General features: G+C 32.2%; 1 protein-coding gene and 1 long non-coding RNA gene across 2 annotated transcripts; both read left to right on the top strand.

Annotated features, from left to right (window-relative positions):
- Nucleotides 1–65: 65 nt before the first annotated feature.
- LOC146941648 (RING-H2 finger protein ATL78-like) lies at nucleotides 66–1,088 on the top strand. The gene has a single exon (XM_085755472.1). It carries the CDS (start codon nucleotides 164–166, stop codon nucleotides 851–853), a length of 690 nt encoding a protein of 229 aa, XP_085611598.1. The 5' UTR covers nucleotides 66–163; the 3' UTR covers nucleotides 854–1,088.
- An 11,696-nt stretch (nucleotides 1,089–12,784) lies between these two features.
- LOC146941647 (uncharacterized) lies at nucleotides 12,785–13,951 on the top strand. Its single transcript, XR_015033526.1, has 2 exons — nucleotides 12,785–13,253; nucleotides 13,652–13,951. It is a non-coding gene; the product is annotated as an uncharacterized LOC146941647 (long non-coding RNA).
- The last annotated feature ends 1,349 nt before the right edge of the window (nucleotides 13,952–15,300 follow it).

Genomic DNA, 15,300 nt, shown 5'->3' with positions numbered 1-15,300 from the left:
CTACACTATTTACCACATTATAATAATTGATAATAATAATTTCATGCCACAATCAGAGAAAGACAACAAATCCAACCACCTTATAAATATACAAATCCCCCTAGTGCAACCAACCTCAAAAATCAAAATTAAGCTCAAACACATTAACACCTCAAACAAAAACATGTATGCTACTACTTCCTTTGTTTCACCACTCCTCCATGACCTTGTTGAGAATTTCCACTCAAGAAGGTTACTCCTTCACTCATCCAATTCAGCCAACCCTCCAATTTCCACAAGCACCCATGATTCAACTAAAGAATCATCATATGCTGGAGATGGTAATTTTGATGCAAATGTTGTTATGGTACTCTCTGTCCTATTATGTGCTCTTATTTGTTCACTTTGTTTGAACTCAATCATAAGGTGTGCATTAAAATGTTCCAATTTAGTTGTGATGAGCGGTGATCATCGCTCAGCGGATAACGCTCCAGTTCGAGCAGCAAACACTGGAATCAAGAAGAAAGCTCTCAAGAAATTCACCACAGTTATTTACTCAGACGAGCTAAAATTGCCGAGTTTGGACTCGGAGTGTGTGATATGTCTATCAGAGTTCACTAACGGCGATAAAGTGCGCCTTTTGCCAAAGTGTAACCATGGATTTCATGTTCGTTGCATTGACAAATGGCTAAGTTCGCATTCGTCTTGTCCGAAATGTAGACAGTGCCTTATTGAGACTTGTAACAAAATTGTTGGTACACAAGGTAGTTCATCTCAACCAGAACCTATGTTGTTTCCAGTGCCAGAAACAATTGTAACTATAGCACCACTGGAACCTGAAGGTTTGGTGCGTAATTATAGGGAGGTTAGCTAACTTAATCAGAACTGCTTTCTTCTTTGAAGCTAAGATTAGCACTGTTCCTTTAAGTAGTTCTAGTTTAGACTGAGCCATCTTCCAGATCAACCATAATCAATGTAGTGGTTACTGGTCATGAATGATTGGGTGTGTATAGTGTTCAAACTCTTCAGAATTTGTTTTAGTTCTACCCTTCTATGCCTCCTAAATTGTATAAAACAAGTTCAAATTGTAATTGTGTTATTTTCAGTTATACTCCAATGTGCTTTATGTTAAAAAGAACATAGTTAATTAGACAGGAGATTAGAAAGAAGATTAACAATTTTAAAGGGTACATCATGAAAATAGTTTTAAAAATTGAACTCGATGCTTCAAGATTTACAACATTCACACACCATACCCATTAATCATTTGTATTAGACGTGGTGTTTATCTTTGGAGATGCTATTGAAAACATAAATAATTGAATCAAATATTCAATACATTTAATTAGTTGAATGGCTTGAAATACCATTTTATCGGTTACGTGTTGGGCAATTAACTCTCAGATTCTAGTGCCTTTTCGACATTATGGTTAGGAAGTTAAAAATTCATGCTTTGAATGGCCAACTTTTAGCTGGGGCACCTACTGTGATTTCAAACATAGTGTTAATCATTTCTTCTTCTTCTTCTTCTTTTTTTTTTGTTTTTTTTTGTAAATGAGAAATCATTGGTTCATGATAATTTTATTTGACTATTTTACACAAATAAAAAAATGAGATACGAGAATAAGAGCTGTTAGATGAGATGACACGAGTCTCTTCTAACTTAACTAAGGTCTTGGATTCGAATCTAGCCTTGGACATGCAGTAGCATTAAACCTCTTATGAAAAGTTTGCCGCTGACTTAAGTAAAAAAGTTTCATTAAAAGTTGGGTTAATTATGTTTTTGGTCCCTACAAAATTGCGACCTTGTAAGTTTAGTCCTTACCTATGAAGCCCGGATACTCCAAAATGGTGCCGTACCCGTGTCGGATACGTATCGGATACCGATACTCCGCGGATACTCCCGGATACGTATCCCAGAAGTATCCGAATGATTTAATTTAATTTTTATTTAAAAATATATTGGATACCTTAAGGATACGTTAAGGATACTCCCGGATACGTATCCCAGAAGTATACGAATGATTTAATTTAATTTAATTTTTATTTGAAATTTTTATTTGTATTTTGATCACAAGTATTAATTTTTGTAAATTGGGATCATTATATTGACCATTACTTGAAAAGGGTGACTATCTTCATACTACCTTAGTATCATCATGGTGCAGGTTGTTTATATGGTATGTTTTGGTTTAAAGGATGCTATCTTAGTTGGTGAATGGTCCATTGTATTTTGACTTGGTGTAATTAGTTTTAAGATTTCACGCTATTTATTTTTTGTGCGTTTATGTCTAATATATATATATATATATATATATATATATATATATATATATTAAAAAAAAATTGTAAACGTATCCAAGCCGTATCGTATCCTAAATTTCAAATTTTTGACGTATTCGCGTACCCGTATCGTATCGTACCCGTATCCGTATCCGTATCGGGGCTTCATAGGTCCTTACTTAATTTTAATAGCATTTTTAATCCCTACAAAAAATTTCTTCACTCAATATTAGTCCTTACTCAATCCAAATTTGTTTAATTTATGCTTAAACTCTTAAGTTTTTCAACAATTTTTTACAGGCGTGTTAAGAACGTTATTAAAAGGTCCTCCGAAAAAAATATCGCAAAAATTTGATTTCTACGTCCATATTTTTGTTACTTATATCTTAAACTTTTGTCGTTTTAAAAAATTCATATTTAATTTATTTCATGTTAAAAAATTATAGATTTTAGTAAGTGAACCTTTCATAGTGTTCTAAACTTGTATAAAAAGAATCGTTAAAAAATTTAAGAGTTTAAGGATAATTAAACAAAATTTATTTTAGCATGGACTAAAATTATAAGTAAACTTTTTTTTATAAGGATTAAAAATGCTATTAAAATTAAGTAAGGACTAAACTTACAAGGTCGCAATTTTGTAGGGACCAAAAACATAATTAACCCTTAAAAGTTTCATATTGATCAATTAATTTCGAGTACAATATAATCAATTAATATAATTAATATTTAAATAAAATTAGAAATATGAAATTGATCATGTTGTACTCGAAATTAAAAGTTTCATTAATCTTGGGACACATTTTCCGCTAATGGTACATCGGTACATAAATAGTTTATTGATGTTGCTATGGTGTTACTCTGGGCTCAGGCACCCTGCACGCACCGCTATCGTTCTTAGGATGACTTTCGCCGGTCGTTCACTGCTTTGCGCCCCACACCGTCCTTGTCTCTGCAATACTATGTTTGATCAAAACTTCAAATGTTTTTTTGAAAGAAAAACTTCAAATGTTTTTTTTTTTTTTTTATATTGCATTCTGCCCAAAATCACATGCTTAAGACGTCTCGTTATTTCTCAATTGTGTCGCACTCTGTTAGTAAACACCGTATTATTTATTGAAGGCTAAAGCTAATGTTTCCAGATCAGAGAAACGAGCTAGCAAATCAATGGTTGCAATTTGTTTCAGGTTTTGAAATATTTACTGTCATAAACTTATTTTCAGTTTTTTGTATTTGAAAATAAGTAAAAAAGGTATAATTGTGTTTGATTAATTATAGAAAAAGTATAACTTTAAATGTGTAAACATAGTACTAGGTTTTAAAATTTTAGTGACTCTCACGATTAGAAACTTAGGAAGAACCAAATCGACTATAGTTATAATTGTGCCTATTTTAATAAGTAAATCATGCATATATTTTTATTTAACCAGTAATCCACTGATTCAACGCCGCCACACTTATTGAGTATTGTTCAAACACATCTTACCACAATGCATCTACAACAAACAAAAAAACTAAATAATTTGACGGCAATTCCTTTCTTGGAATCAAGGTCATACATGACCACAAATAATCAAATATTGTGGGATAAATATCACAAATTTTAATGCCATGCAACTCAAACATTATAAAATAGCACAAGAAATATATGATTGGTGGTATTGCAGCTCTAGTGCCGTGTGAATAATATCAAAATTAATTTCACCCTTGATTGCTAACTGGAGACCAAGAAAAAACAAAAGAAAATAATTTAGAAAGTGCAATGCTTTATCGAGTCAATGGAGCATAAATATAATGAATGGAAGTTGAGGATGAAACCCACTAATTAATTAATCAATTTCAGATAAAATAATTGTACCAAAAAGGTAAACGTTGTAGCATAGTAGCTCACGAAGTGTGTTTCATTTCATTGCTAACACTGACTAACCACACTATAGTGGACCGCTGAAATTTGACTTGCCAATTAAAGCTTAGCAGCACATTAATATATGCTATGTTTGCAACATAGTAATGTGGTAAATGCATGTGCGTTAGACACTGATAGGTGAAGAAGAGCATTATCGTTAAAGCAATTTGTAAGGATGTTGATTTCTTGTACCAACCGCAAGAACGCAAATCAGAAGAAAAGAAAGCAAACCAGGAAAGCTACATAGAAAGATACACACAAAAACTCTGCAATGGGTCACTTTGGACTTGGTGTACCGTTTGCTAGAAAATCATATGAAATTACAACGACATAAACACTGCTATTAGGAAATAGAAGCTTATGGTTCTCCTCGTCCTCACGTTTGAAACTGTGATTAAATCGGACATGGACCAACAAAAACAAAGGATAGAAATATGTGTCCTTCAAAACCCAAATGATATAGTATCTCAAAAATTGTCACATTTTAGTTGTTCAAATATCATTTCACTATTATTTGTTTGAAAAAAATATATCAGTGGACACATACATACCTCTTTAGGCCAGCCACATGCAAGTGCAACAAAATCATTAACACGGAGCCTCAAAATTTGGGGCTTTAATATTTATAATACACAAAATTTGATTCCTACTAACCAACGGAATTTGTTACTTAGGGTGTTTCGTTCGGGAGAAAAATTGTGAAGAGAGAAAGTGGTGAGAGAGAGTATGAGAAGAGAGATTGAAGAGAAATAGAAGAGAGAGAAGTGTTGATTACTTTCAAAAGTACTAAAATACCCCTCAATTAAAAAACCTTCTATAAATTTTATAAAATCTAATTGATATAATTAAATTATCTAAACTAATTTTATCAATTTAAGGTAATTAATTAAACTATTATATTTAATCAAATTTAACTTTTTGAGATATCTATCAAAAAAATTGTTATATGAGCAAATTATTGATTGATTAAATTGTTAATATTTTTATAATATACTAATAAACTATTTTTTTAGGGAAGTAATATACTAATAAATTATTATTAGATGAAATGAAAATTCCAAAAAATAGTAACTAATAGATCAAATGAATTAATATGCGGTTAGCAAATAATATGTGATAAAATTAATCAGTAAGCATGCCTGAAACAAAACAATAAGCAGTTTTTTTTTTTACGTTAAAAACAATAAGCAGTTAAGCACAACAAGAAGTTAGCAACTTTTCAAAAAATAAAATAAAATAAGCACGTAACAGCAAAAAAGTACTGCAACTCTTGAATGTTGAGGAGGGTATTAAAGGAAAAGCATTAATGAAGTTGTGTCTCTCCTTGTTTCTTCGCAGAGTTGGCGAGAAACAAATTCATGTGGGGCCCATGCCAATTTTAATCTCTCGTCCCTCTTTCTCTGCTCACCAAACAAGGATGAGTTTAACATTTCTCTCCATCTTCTCTCGTCTCTCAATCTCTCTTCCCTATTTCTTGCGTTCCAAACAGAGTGTTAATGTCATTTGACAGTAGGTAAAAGTTTGGAGCATTGACCAATGAAAAACTTTTCCTTTACCTAAAACCTTGACCCATATATTTAACTACGCCTTAGTAGTCGGTTGTTACATGTGTTGTTGGATTTTTTTAATTTCTTTTTAAATCAAAATCATGAGATTTGATTCAATTTCAAGGTGGAAACTCGCATTGAGATTGAAGCTACAAAATGAAGCTTCAACTTCCACTGTCTCATAATAATTATGTAAATATATCACTTTTCATTTTTAGTTCCTCTAAAAAAAATTAAATAATGATCCTTCGAATGTTTTTCGTCAACAAATTTATTTTTCATTGTTAAAAAAAAGTTGATCCCCTAGAGGTTGGTCTGGTGGCTAAGGCTTGGCCCTAGAAGTGTACTCCCCTCTAGGTCTTAAGTTTGAATCCCCAAATGCCTTTGTCTTGTCCTGCATTCAATTTGACCTCTGACTAGTGAAAGGGATTGACCCTCCAAATTAGTCCGGCATCGAGTTTCCAAAAAAATATTTAAATGTTATTTGTATAGAGGACTTTATTTTATCACAAGTTTTTGGTCCTTATAACAATATAATTTTTCTTTTTTAATCTCTATGTACAGTGTCATATGTGTCGTCTTTAACAACAATGGTCAAATTTGTTAATGGAATTGTTTGGGGAACCATTGCGTCAAATAAAATTTAAGAAAGACTAAAAGTGAAAAATATTATATTTGTAGAAATAAAAAACTTCTGAAAAATGCTAAGACGTGCCGTTAGATCATCTTCAATGGAGATATTTAAGTGAGTTTCATAGAATGATTGATTGTTACTTATTTTTTTACCGTGTTGGAGGAACCATGATGTGATAGTATGGGTAATAATAAAAAAAAATTGAAGTAGTTTAAATAAGTTATCATATCATCAAATTAAAAGTTGTTTTTTTTTTCAAATTAAAAATCATTTAAAATGTGAGTTTCATATAAATTGTTTAATTTTTCTACCATTGGAGCAAAATATGCTTGAGTTATATAAGTGTGACGTGGTATTCTGAGATCCACTTAATAATGGTTATGAAACCAAATTTAAGTTCCTATAAACCTCAAACGTGTCACCAGAGATGCTCGTAAGACACTTGATATTGTATTAAAAAATTTAATACATGCATTTTATATTAAAAATTGTGCATGTGATCTTAGCTCAGTTGGTAGGGACAATGCATAAAATATGCAAGGTCTGGGGTTCAAATCCCGGCCATCACAAAAAAAAAAATCAAGACATGATCCAAAACTCATTTAACATTTAATTAAAACTTATTTAACATTTAATTAAAGAGCATACATAACTATTTCACTACGGCTACTATTACTTTCAACCACACTAATTATTATGGATATTTTCGATTTCTACATTATTTTACGATAAAATCAATAAAATTAATCATTTTCTTAAACAACCCAAAATATATTTATAATAAGATGAAGACGTAGTTTTCACCATTAAAACTACATTTCCAAACACCCGATAAAATGAGTCAAGATTTTCTCCATTTTTTCATTGTTAAATGAAAATATAAATACAATAATATGATATTATAGGTTGATTCAATTATTTAATATGCTCTTCAAAAAAACTCTTAAAAATTATTTGTCAAAAAAAAAACTCGTAAAAATTATAACAATATAATAGAGTAGAAATGGAGGAGTTTTAACTCCATCGTAACATGTACTTAGCTAAAGGTCGACAATCATTGTGATGCTCTAAGTCTCTCTTAGGTACCAGAGTAAGACAAAATATTATCACGCAACTAAAATAAGAGACGAGAAAAGAGGAACTGAACACACAATATTTTACGTGGAAACCCCTCAACAAATAAGGGGAAAAAACCACGGGGCAAGAGTAGAGAACTTTCACTAAGTGGAAGAAATTACAAGACCTCTCTCTAAATACAAGGAGAGTACAATTACCACTATCTCTTATAAATAGGAGAATACAAACTAACACAACCTAGGAGAAACCTCACAGAAGAAACTATTTTTTCTCTCTATATTTTTTCTCTCACTACTCTAAACAAGTATTGTTATTGTGTTGTTATCATTTTGGGATGCATGAAATGGTTTACGGGCATGGCTATTTATAGAAGCAAAAGCTTATTGCTTCAACAAGTTGTACCGTGTGATTAACATGCCAACCAACCCTTTTTGACAATTGCACCGAAAGTTGAATGATTCAAATTGCAAGGCAATTTGAAATTGTCTTCTAACAATTTGTTACTCTATTTTTTTTTTTGGCATGATAGGCACCATATTTGAAATTTCAAAGACAAACCAAATTTTCACTTTGCTTACATGCCTAAAGTCAACAAAAGTGGTTTTAGCTTTACCACTTGACAAATTGCCATGACATTCAATAGTCAACAATGTTGGCTTTACCATGTTAGAATACCCTCTTGTTTACAAAATGTTAGAAACTCGCCATCTACATATTCTCCTCCATTATCTGTCCTCAAGCACTTAATCTTCTTCCCAGTTTCAAGCTCTATTTGTGCTTTGAATGCCTTGAATACTGGAAACACATCTGACTTCTTCTTGATCGGGTACACCCATAATCTTCTGGAATAGTCATCAATGAATGACACGAAGTATCTTGCTCCTCCCAGAGATCATTCTGGTGACTCCCACACATCAGAATGTATCAAGTCTAGTATGTGTTTGCATCTAGTAGTAACTCTAGCAAACTTCAATCTATGTTGCTTGCTTATCACACAGTGCTCACAGAATGGTAAATTTACCGTCTTGAGCTCGTGAAGGAGATTGCGTTCCGCAAGGACTTTCAAGCCACGTTCTGACATATGGCCTAGTCTTTGATGCCACATCATTGTTGTTTCTTCTTGGCTTGCTGCTGCAACCGATGCATCTGCCTCTTGCAATGTATCTCCTAGAAGCATGTATAGATTACTTGTGATTTTTTCTGCTTTCATCACCACAAGATTACCTTTCACTACTTTCAAGATTCCACTTTCAGTGTGGATCTTACACCCGAGATCATCCAATTGTCCAATAGACAATAAATTCTTCTTCAACCCCTTTACATGACGCACTCCTTGTATTTTTCGAACAGTACCATCATGCATCTTTAATCTAATAGTACCGATTCCAGCAATTTCTAAGGCATGGTCATTTCCCATGTACACTGACCCTTCCGAGATAGGTTCATAAGAGTAAAACCAATCTCGATGTGGAGTCATGTGCCATGTTGCACCTGAATCCATTATCCAGACATCGTTGAGTCGTCTTCCGCCTTTAGAACTGTTTGCTGCTTCGCTATACAGAATTTCTCCGTCATCTGAGGTACTTGCAACACATCCTTGAGATGTTGAAGCTTCAGAATTCTTCTCTCCATTCTTCTTGATATTCCAACACTCCTTCTTTACGTGCCCTCTCATGCCACAACCGTAGCATTTGATATTCTTTTTTCTTCGAGATTTTGACCTACCATGATTTTGACTCCCACAGGGGCCACGTTCCGTTGATCTGCCTCTCGTCATCGTCAAAGCCTCTGCTTGCTTTGAACTCTCTGACCTTTCTTCCTTGTTCTTGCGCCTGGATTCTTCTTCAAGGATTGCACCGGCGACATCATCAAAGTGAAGAGTGTCAGTTATGTTATTATTTGTAATGTTGATGATGAGTTGATCATACGAATCTGGTAAACTCTGAAGTAGAAGTTCAGCACACTTATTTTCTGCTATTCTGAAATCAGAAGCTGTGAGTTGAGAAAATAGCGTATTCAGGGTGTTGATGTGATTCGTTACGGATGTGGATTCACCCATTCGAAGAGTGTAGAGCCTTCTCTTTAAGAATATTCTGTTGTGGAGTGATTTGACCTCGTACAATTTTATTAGAGTATCCCAAATCTCCTTTGCTGTCTTCTTTTCAGCAATACTTGACAATACCGAGTCTGCCATTGCTAGGTGCAAATTGGCAACGGCATTATCATCCATCTCTTTCCACTTTTCGTCAGTGATATCTGCAGGTCTGCCATCTATTGCATCTAGGCAATTATCTTTTCTTAAAATTGCCCTTATCTTCAATTTCCACAGGGAAAAATTTCTCCCGTTGAACTTCTCTGTCTCAAATTTTGTTGCCATGGTTTTTACACCAAACATTTTCTCTTCAAACTAGACCGGAATAATAAGAATTCTTTTCTGATGTGGAAGATCAGTTTAAACTGCAACCACAAAGCATACTAAGATTTTTCTTACCACACCACTAGTTTATCACAGCGGAATAACAACTACGAACCAGCTGATCTGATACCACTGTTAGGTATCAGAGTAACAAAATATTATCACGCAGCTAAAATAAGAGACGAGAAAAGAGGAACTGAACACACAATATTTTACGTGGAAACCCCTCAACAAATAAGGGGAAAAAACCACGGGGCAAGAGTAGAGAACTTTCACTAAGTGGAAGAAATTACAAGACCTCTCTCTAAATACAAGGAGAGTACAATTACCACCATCTCTTATAAATAGGAGAATACAAACTAACACAACCTAGGAGAAACCTCACAAAAGAAACTATTTTTTCTCTCTATATTTTTTCTCTCACTACTCTAAACAAGTATTGTTATTGTGTTGTTATCATTTTGGGATGCATGAAATGGTTTACGGGCATGGCTATTTATAGAAGCAAAAGCTTATTGCTTCAACAAGTTGTACCGTGTGATTAACATGCCAACCAACCCTTTTTGACAATTGCACCGAAAGTTGAATGATTCAAATTGCAAGGCAATTTGAAATTGTCTTCTAACAATTTGTTACTCTATTTTTTTTTTTGGCATGATAGGCACCATATTTGAAATTTCAAAGACAAACCAAATTTTCACTTTGCTTACATGCCTAAAGTCAACAAAAGTGGTTTTAGCTTTACCACTTGACAAATTGCCATGACATTCAATAGTCAACAATGTTGGCTTTTCCATGTTCACAGTCTCTACCCAAAAAAATCTAAATTATTTATGAGACCTAAATTAGAGGCGTAAATAATCCCCAAAAATTAGAGGCCTATAAGGATGGATACTGAGGTTGCTTATGGGCCAAAGTGGACTAGATTTAACTTAGATTGCTCTTGAAAATTGCTCGTTATGTACCCATGGTTTGTTCTCAGACATCCTTGGGTGATGAAAATACCGTCAACCACAAGTAACTATCGTTAGCTGATGAAATGTAGTTAAGTGTCATTTCAAACCTGACATAAACCGGAACTCAGAACACATTTTTGTTTAATTACCAACGGTATTGAAGTGTCGTTCATACTTAAATGTTTAATTTGGCAAGTATTAATAGATAAGAAGCTTTTCATTTTGCTCAATGCAGCAAAGCCAACAGTCTCACAAGGTTCCGATGCTGCAATTTGGCAATCGGCATAACTTCATTCTTGAATTCCTCCACACCTTGAACTGAAGTTTTTGAAAGCCTTACAGCAATTTCCCTTCCATCTATTAAAACACCCTAAAACATTTTTCAAATCTCTGTATAAGAATTTTGCAAGAGGAGAAATCATACAAAACAAATATCATAATGGATATTGTATGTTATCTTGATTCATTACCTTGTAGACAGTTCCAAATCCACCTTCCCCCAATTTATCAGAAAAATTATTAGTACTTTTTAGAATAGTACTCAGAGGCATCACAGGTAGGTCAGCATTCACATTCTCCTCATTGTGTTAATCTAATCTGAGAAAAAATTGCATCAAGGATTTGCTTATTAATTTTTTAGTAATCATTTCATAATATAAAAATTGAACCAAAGGTATGAACGACGACACTTAAGTATCATTAGGTAATTAAACAAAAATGTGTTTTGGGTTCCATATATATGACAGGTTTGAAACGGCAGTTAACTACCGTTCATGTTAGGGCATTTTCGTCAGTTTATGATTCTTGAGAGCAAACCATTGGTGCTTAACGAGCATTTTTCCTTGCTCTTCCATTGAATCTTTGACAAGGCCCAAATGTTCCAGTGTAGATATGATTCCACTGATTAGCAATTTTGGGATGCTTCGTAAAGAACCCCCCCCCCCCCCCCCAACCCAACTCCTGTCAACATGAAGAAAATCTACATGATTTAATCAAATCAATTTTTATGATTTTAAGAAGAAAATGAAAACTAGTGTGCTTTAAGATGAAAAAAGTATTTTTGTAAAAAATAAAGAGAGAAGTATAGAGAGACTTAATTTTTTAATTAAGTGCGTAAATTCATTTATGAAAAAAGAAAATGAAACTTCTTGGGGGACATAAATCTCATACAATTGAATAAAAAAAATAAGAAAACAATTGTTAATAAGTTCTAACTCAATTGACAAAAATGTCAAAATGTGGTAATTGAGATTTGAACTCTGACTCCTCGACTTGTGTATGCGATTTTCAATGACTAGTGTCATTTTGTCTACCAAGACAATTATGAATACTTTAAAATTTGACAAATTAAATTCACTTAAAAATTATAAAGAAACCATAATCGTATACTAGCTATGCTTGATAATCTAAATCCCTTCCAAAAAAAATGTTTGATAGACTAAAAGAACAATTGAGCCTTCCTTTTATATTAACATTAATTTTATAGGAAATAATAAAATTGTATAAAATAATTGTTTCTTATCATTTATTTATGATATAATGATAAAAGAATATTTGCATAAGCTTTAAAAGGTATAGGACTGTTGTGTGATGAATCAAAAACTATAATGAAGACGTTTTCATTAAATTTATACTAAATTAACAATGATAATTGATAAACCAATTGCAAAGTATATCCATAAAAAACACAAGAACAATTTTGAAAATATTTCATACTGAAGTAATATCATGATCACAATGGGTGAGAGTATGTTGGGTTGAACTATATTTTGCAAGGCCTAAGTAAAAAAATCAAGGCTTAGAGTTATAGATGTGTTTGGTTGGACGATATGAATTGTTCATTAAGTTATTTTGGATGAGCAAAAGTTCCTTATTTTGTTTGAGCGTATATACATAGCTGCTTAAAATACCCAAATTAACATTCTAATTACGGTAGTCACGGTACATCCCTCTTAATATAAGAAAAGAGTATGTTGTGGAAAACTCATTTATGCCCATCAATGGTTGGCTGCCACATCTTACATTTGAGGGTAAATTATGTCTTAAAATTACTTTTTCTAACCAAATGACCACACTTAACTGATATGATGTCATCTAAGTACTAATAACTTATAGTTCAGTTTCTTTGCATATAAAAAACTTAGTGACATTACATGCCAACTGAATAGGACAGATTTTGGTTTGCACGGTAAATGAAAAAAGGTTCTCTCTTATACCAAAAGATCTAATCCAATGTCAGACTTAAGCACACAATCAAAAGTATTTCACTATTCTCAATGTTATTACTCAAACTTTTCAATGGAGGCAAAATCTCAATTTCAAATTTCAAATACTCTATATAGCATCCAATACTCTTTCATAATTCAATACTCTCTTATTTTCTCATTTGTTTTAACTCCATTTTAATTTCTCTCACTGCAGATAAAAGAAGAACACGGGCAGGAAAGAACATGGACAGGTAAAAGAATTTCTTTCCTCTTTACAAAGCTATGAAAATGTTCCTTAGAATCATCATTTCTTTTACTCCTGTCTTCATTTTATTTACTTAACAAACTACGCTTTCATGTTCAAATTTATCAACATAACATATGAGGCAAAATAAGAAAAGTAGCAATAGGAAAGATGAGGAAGTGAGAAGTTAATGAAAAAATAAATATCCAAAAACAGTCCTAACATAATTTTACAATTATCCCAACAACAAAAAAAAGAAAATCTACATAAGTAATGGATCTTTGAAAAAGCACGGCAGAAAATGATAAGTAACAAACATATTTCATACAAAACATCTCATTTGCATCTTCTTTATATGTATTGCAAACTTGGCCGTGGATCTAATATTTTTTCTTTGATTGCCAGTAAAGGGAGGTGTTAGCAGATGAGATATCAACGGAGAGACGAAGTCTCCGAATTGAGATGAGTAATAAACTGGAAATTATAGAAATTATTGAAGATTCCAGATCAAAGCTACAAAAATAACATGAAAACGAGAAAAAGGGATGAGTTGCTGGTGTTCTGACTTTCTAGAGTATTGATACTCTCAGGAAAGAATCTATGTTTTTAGTTGACCTAAATATTATTTTTATTTATTTATTGATACAAAAAAATTTGAGGTTTATTGAAAGAGAATTTTTTTAATAAAATCTGGGATATGCAAAATTCTGGTATCTCTATTTTATTATTTATATTGGAAGAGAGAATTTTTTTGAAAAAAAATATGGGATGATATTTTTGTTAAATCATAAAAATCATAACTGAAATTGAATATTAAAAGAAAAAGACATTTTTTTTATTTGGAAAGAAAAAATATTATGGCACTCTAAACAAACCTACTTAGTTCTTAAATAGAAAAGTTTTCATGTTTTATTCGAAAAAAAATCAAAACTGCAGTAAAAATTACAACTTTTTGTGGTTAAGAAAACCTTATATGATTTTTGCATCAACAAAAAAAAACCTACAAAAAAATTCTTCAAGGAATTTGCAATAAAAAAGATTCTCTATCAAAGATCCAGTAAAAGTATGAACAAAAGGATGTCAGTAGTATTAGAAACCTAAAACGGATTCATAAATCTACAAAATAATATTCTTACATCTCTTGAAAATACAAGAAAATCACATCAAAATTCATCTTCTGAATGCTGTTGTTGTTGCATGTTTGAAGACTAAACTGAAGCTATTGTTGTTGCGGTTGTCTCCAAAAAAGTTGCTCCGGCCTTCATTTTTGTGGGTTTTGTTGTGGATGTTTAGAGTAAGCAAAGTATCAGTTTGATTTTTTGCAGTGGAGGCTCACGGTGGCCGCAAACGGTGGCCGGAAATCATATTTTAAAAAAATGAGAAATTCTCAAGCTATTTCCTTTTGAAAATCTAATTAGATAGAAAGGTAGAGGAGAATGAGGTCATGAATAATATGTAATTTTTTTTTAGTAAAGGTCGCCGGAAAGATGTAGATCTGGTCGGAAGTTGCCGGTGACGGTGGTTCATGGTGGAGACGAAAAAGATATGAATGAAATGGATGCCGTTTCACTTTCAGGCGAGAGAGAAATGGATGGTTTTGTTTAAAATAAACAAATTATTAAATGATATTAAATAAAAAAAATAAAAAAATAAATATATGTGAGAGTGAGACGTGTGAGGATATAGAGAGAGAGAGTGCAGATGTGTAGAGTTTTCAGATTTGAAGTGTGGTATGACAATTTTTTTAAAAAACTAACATTAAAACAAATTTAAAATTAATTAATATTTTTAATGGGACAATTAATTAACGAGTAAACCACTAATTTGGTCCGTCTGTGAAAGTTATTCTCAAATCAGTCGATGACTCTATTAATATTTTTTTATTATTATTTCAAATATATAGTCTTTGTCAAAATTTTCTCAATTAAATTTTTATCTTTGTGTTTTTGTCACACGACGAGTTACTTAATTGAAAAACTTTTGACAAAAACATAGTCTATTTTCAAATATTATCAAAAGTTTTTCAATTAAATATCTATCTCTATGTTATTGTC

This window comes from Medicago sativa, chromosome 3, assembly GCF_051527215.1.
Source record: "Medicago sativa cultivar Bolivia chromosome 3, Bolivia_mono, whole genome shotgun sequence".
In the NCBI taxonomy this organism is placed as follows: domain Eukaryota; kingdom Viridiplantae; phylum Streptophyta; class Magnoliopsida; order Fabales; family Fabaceae; genus Medicago; species Medicago sativa.
Note: the sequence above shows the minus strand (reverse complement) of the source record. Positions and strands in the feature narration are given on the sequence as shown.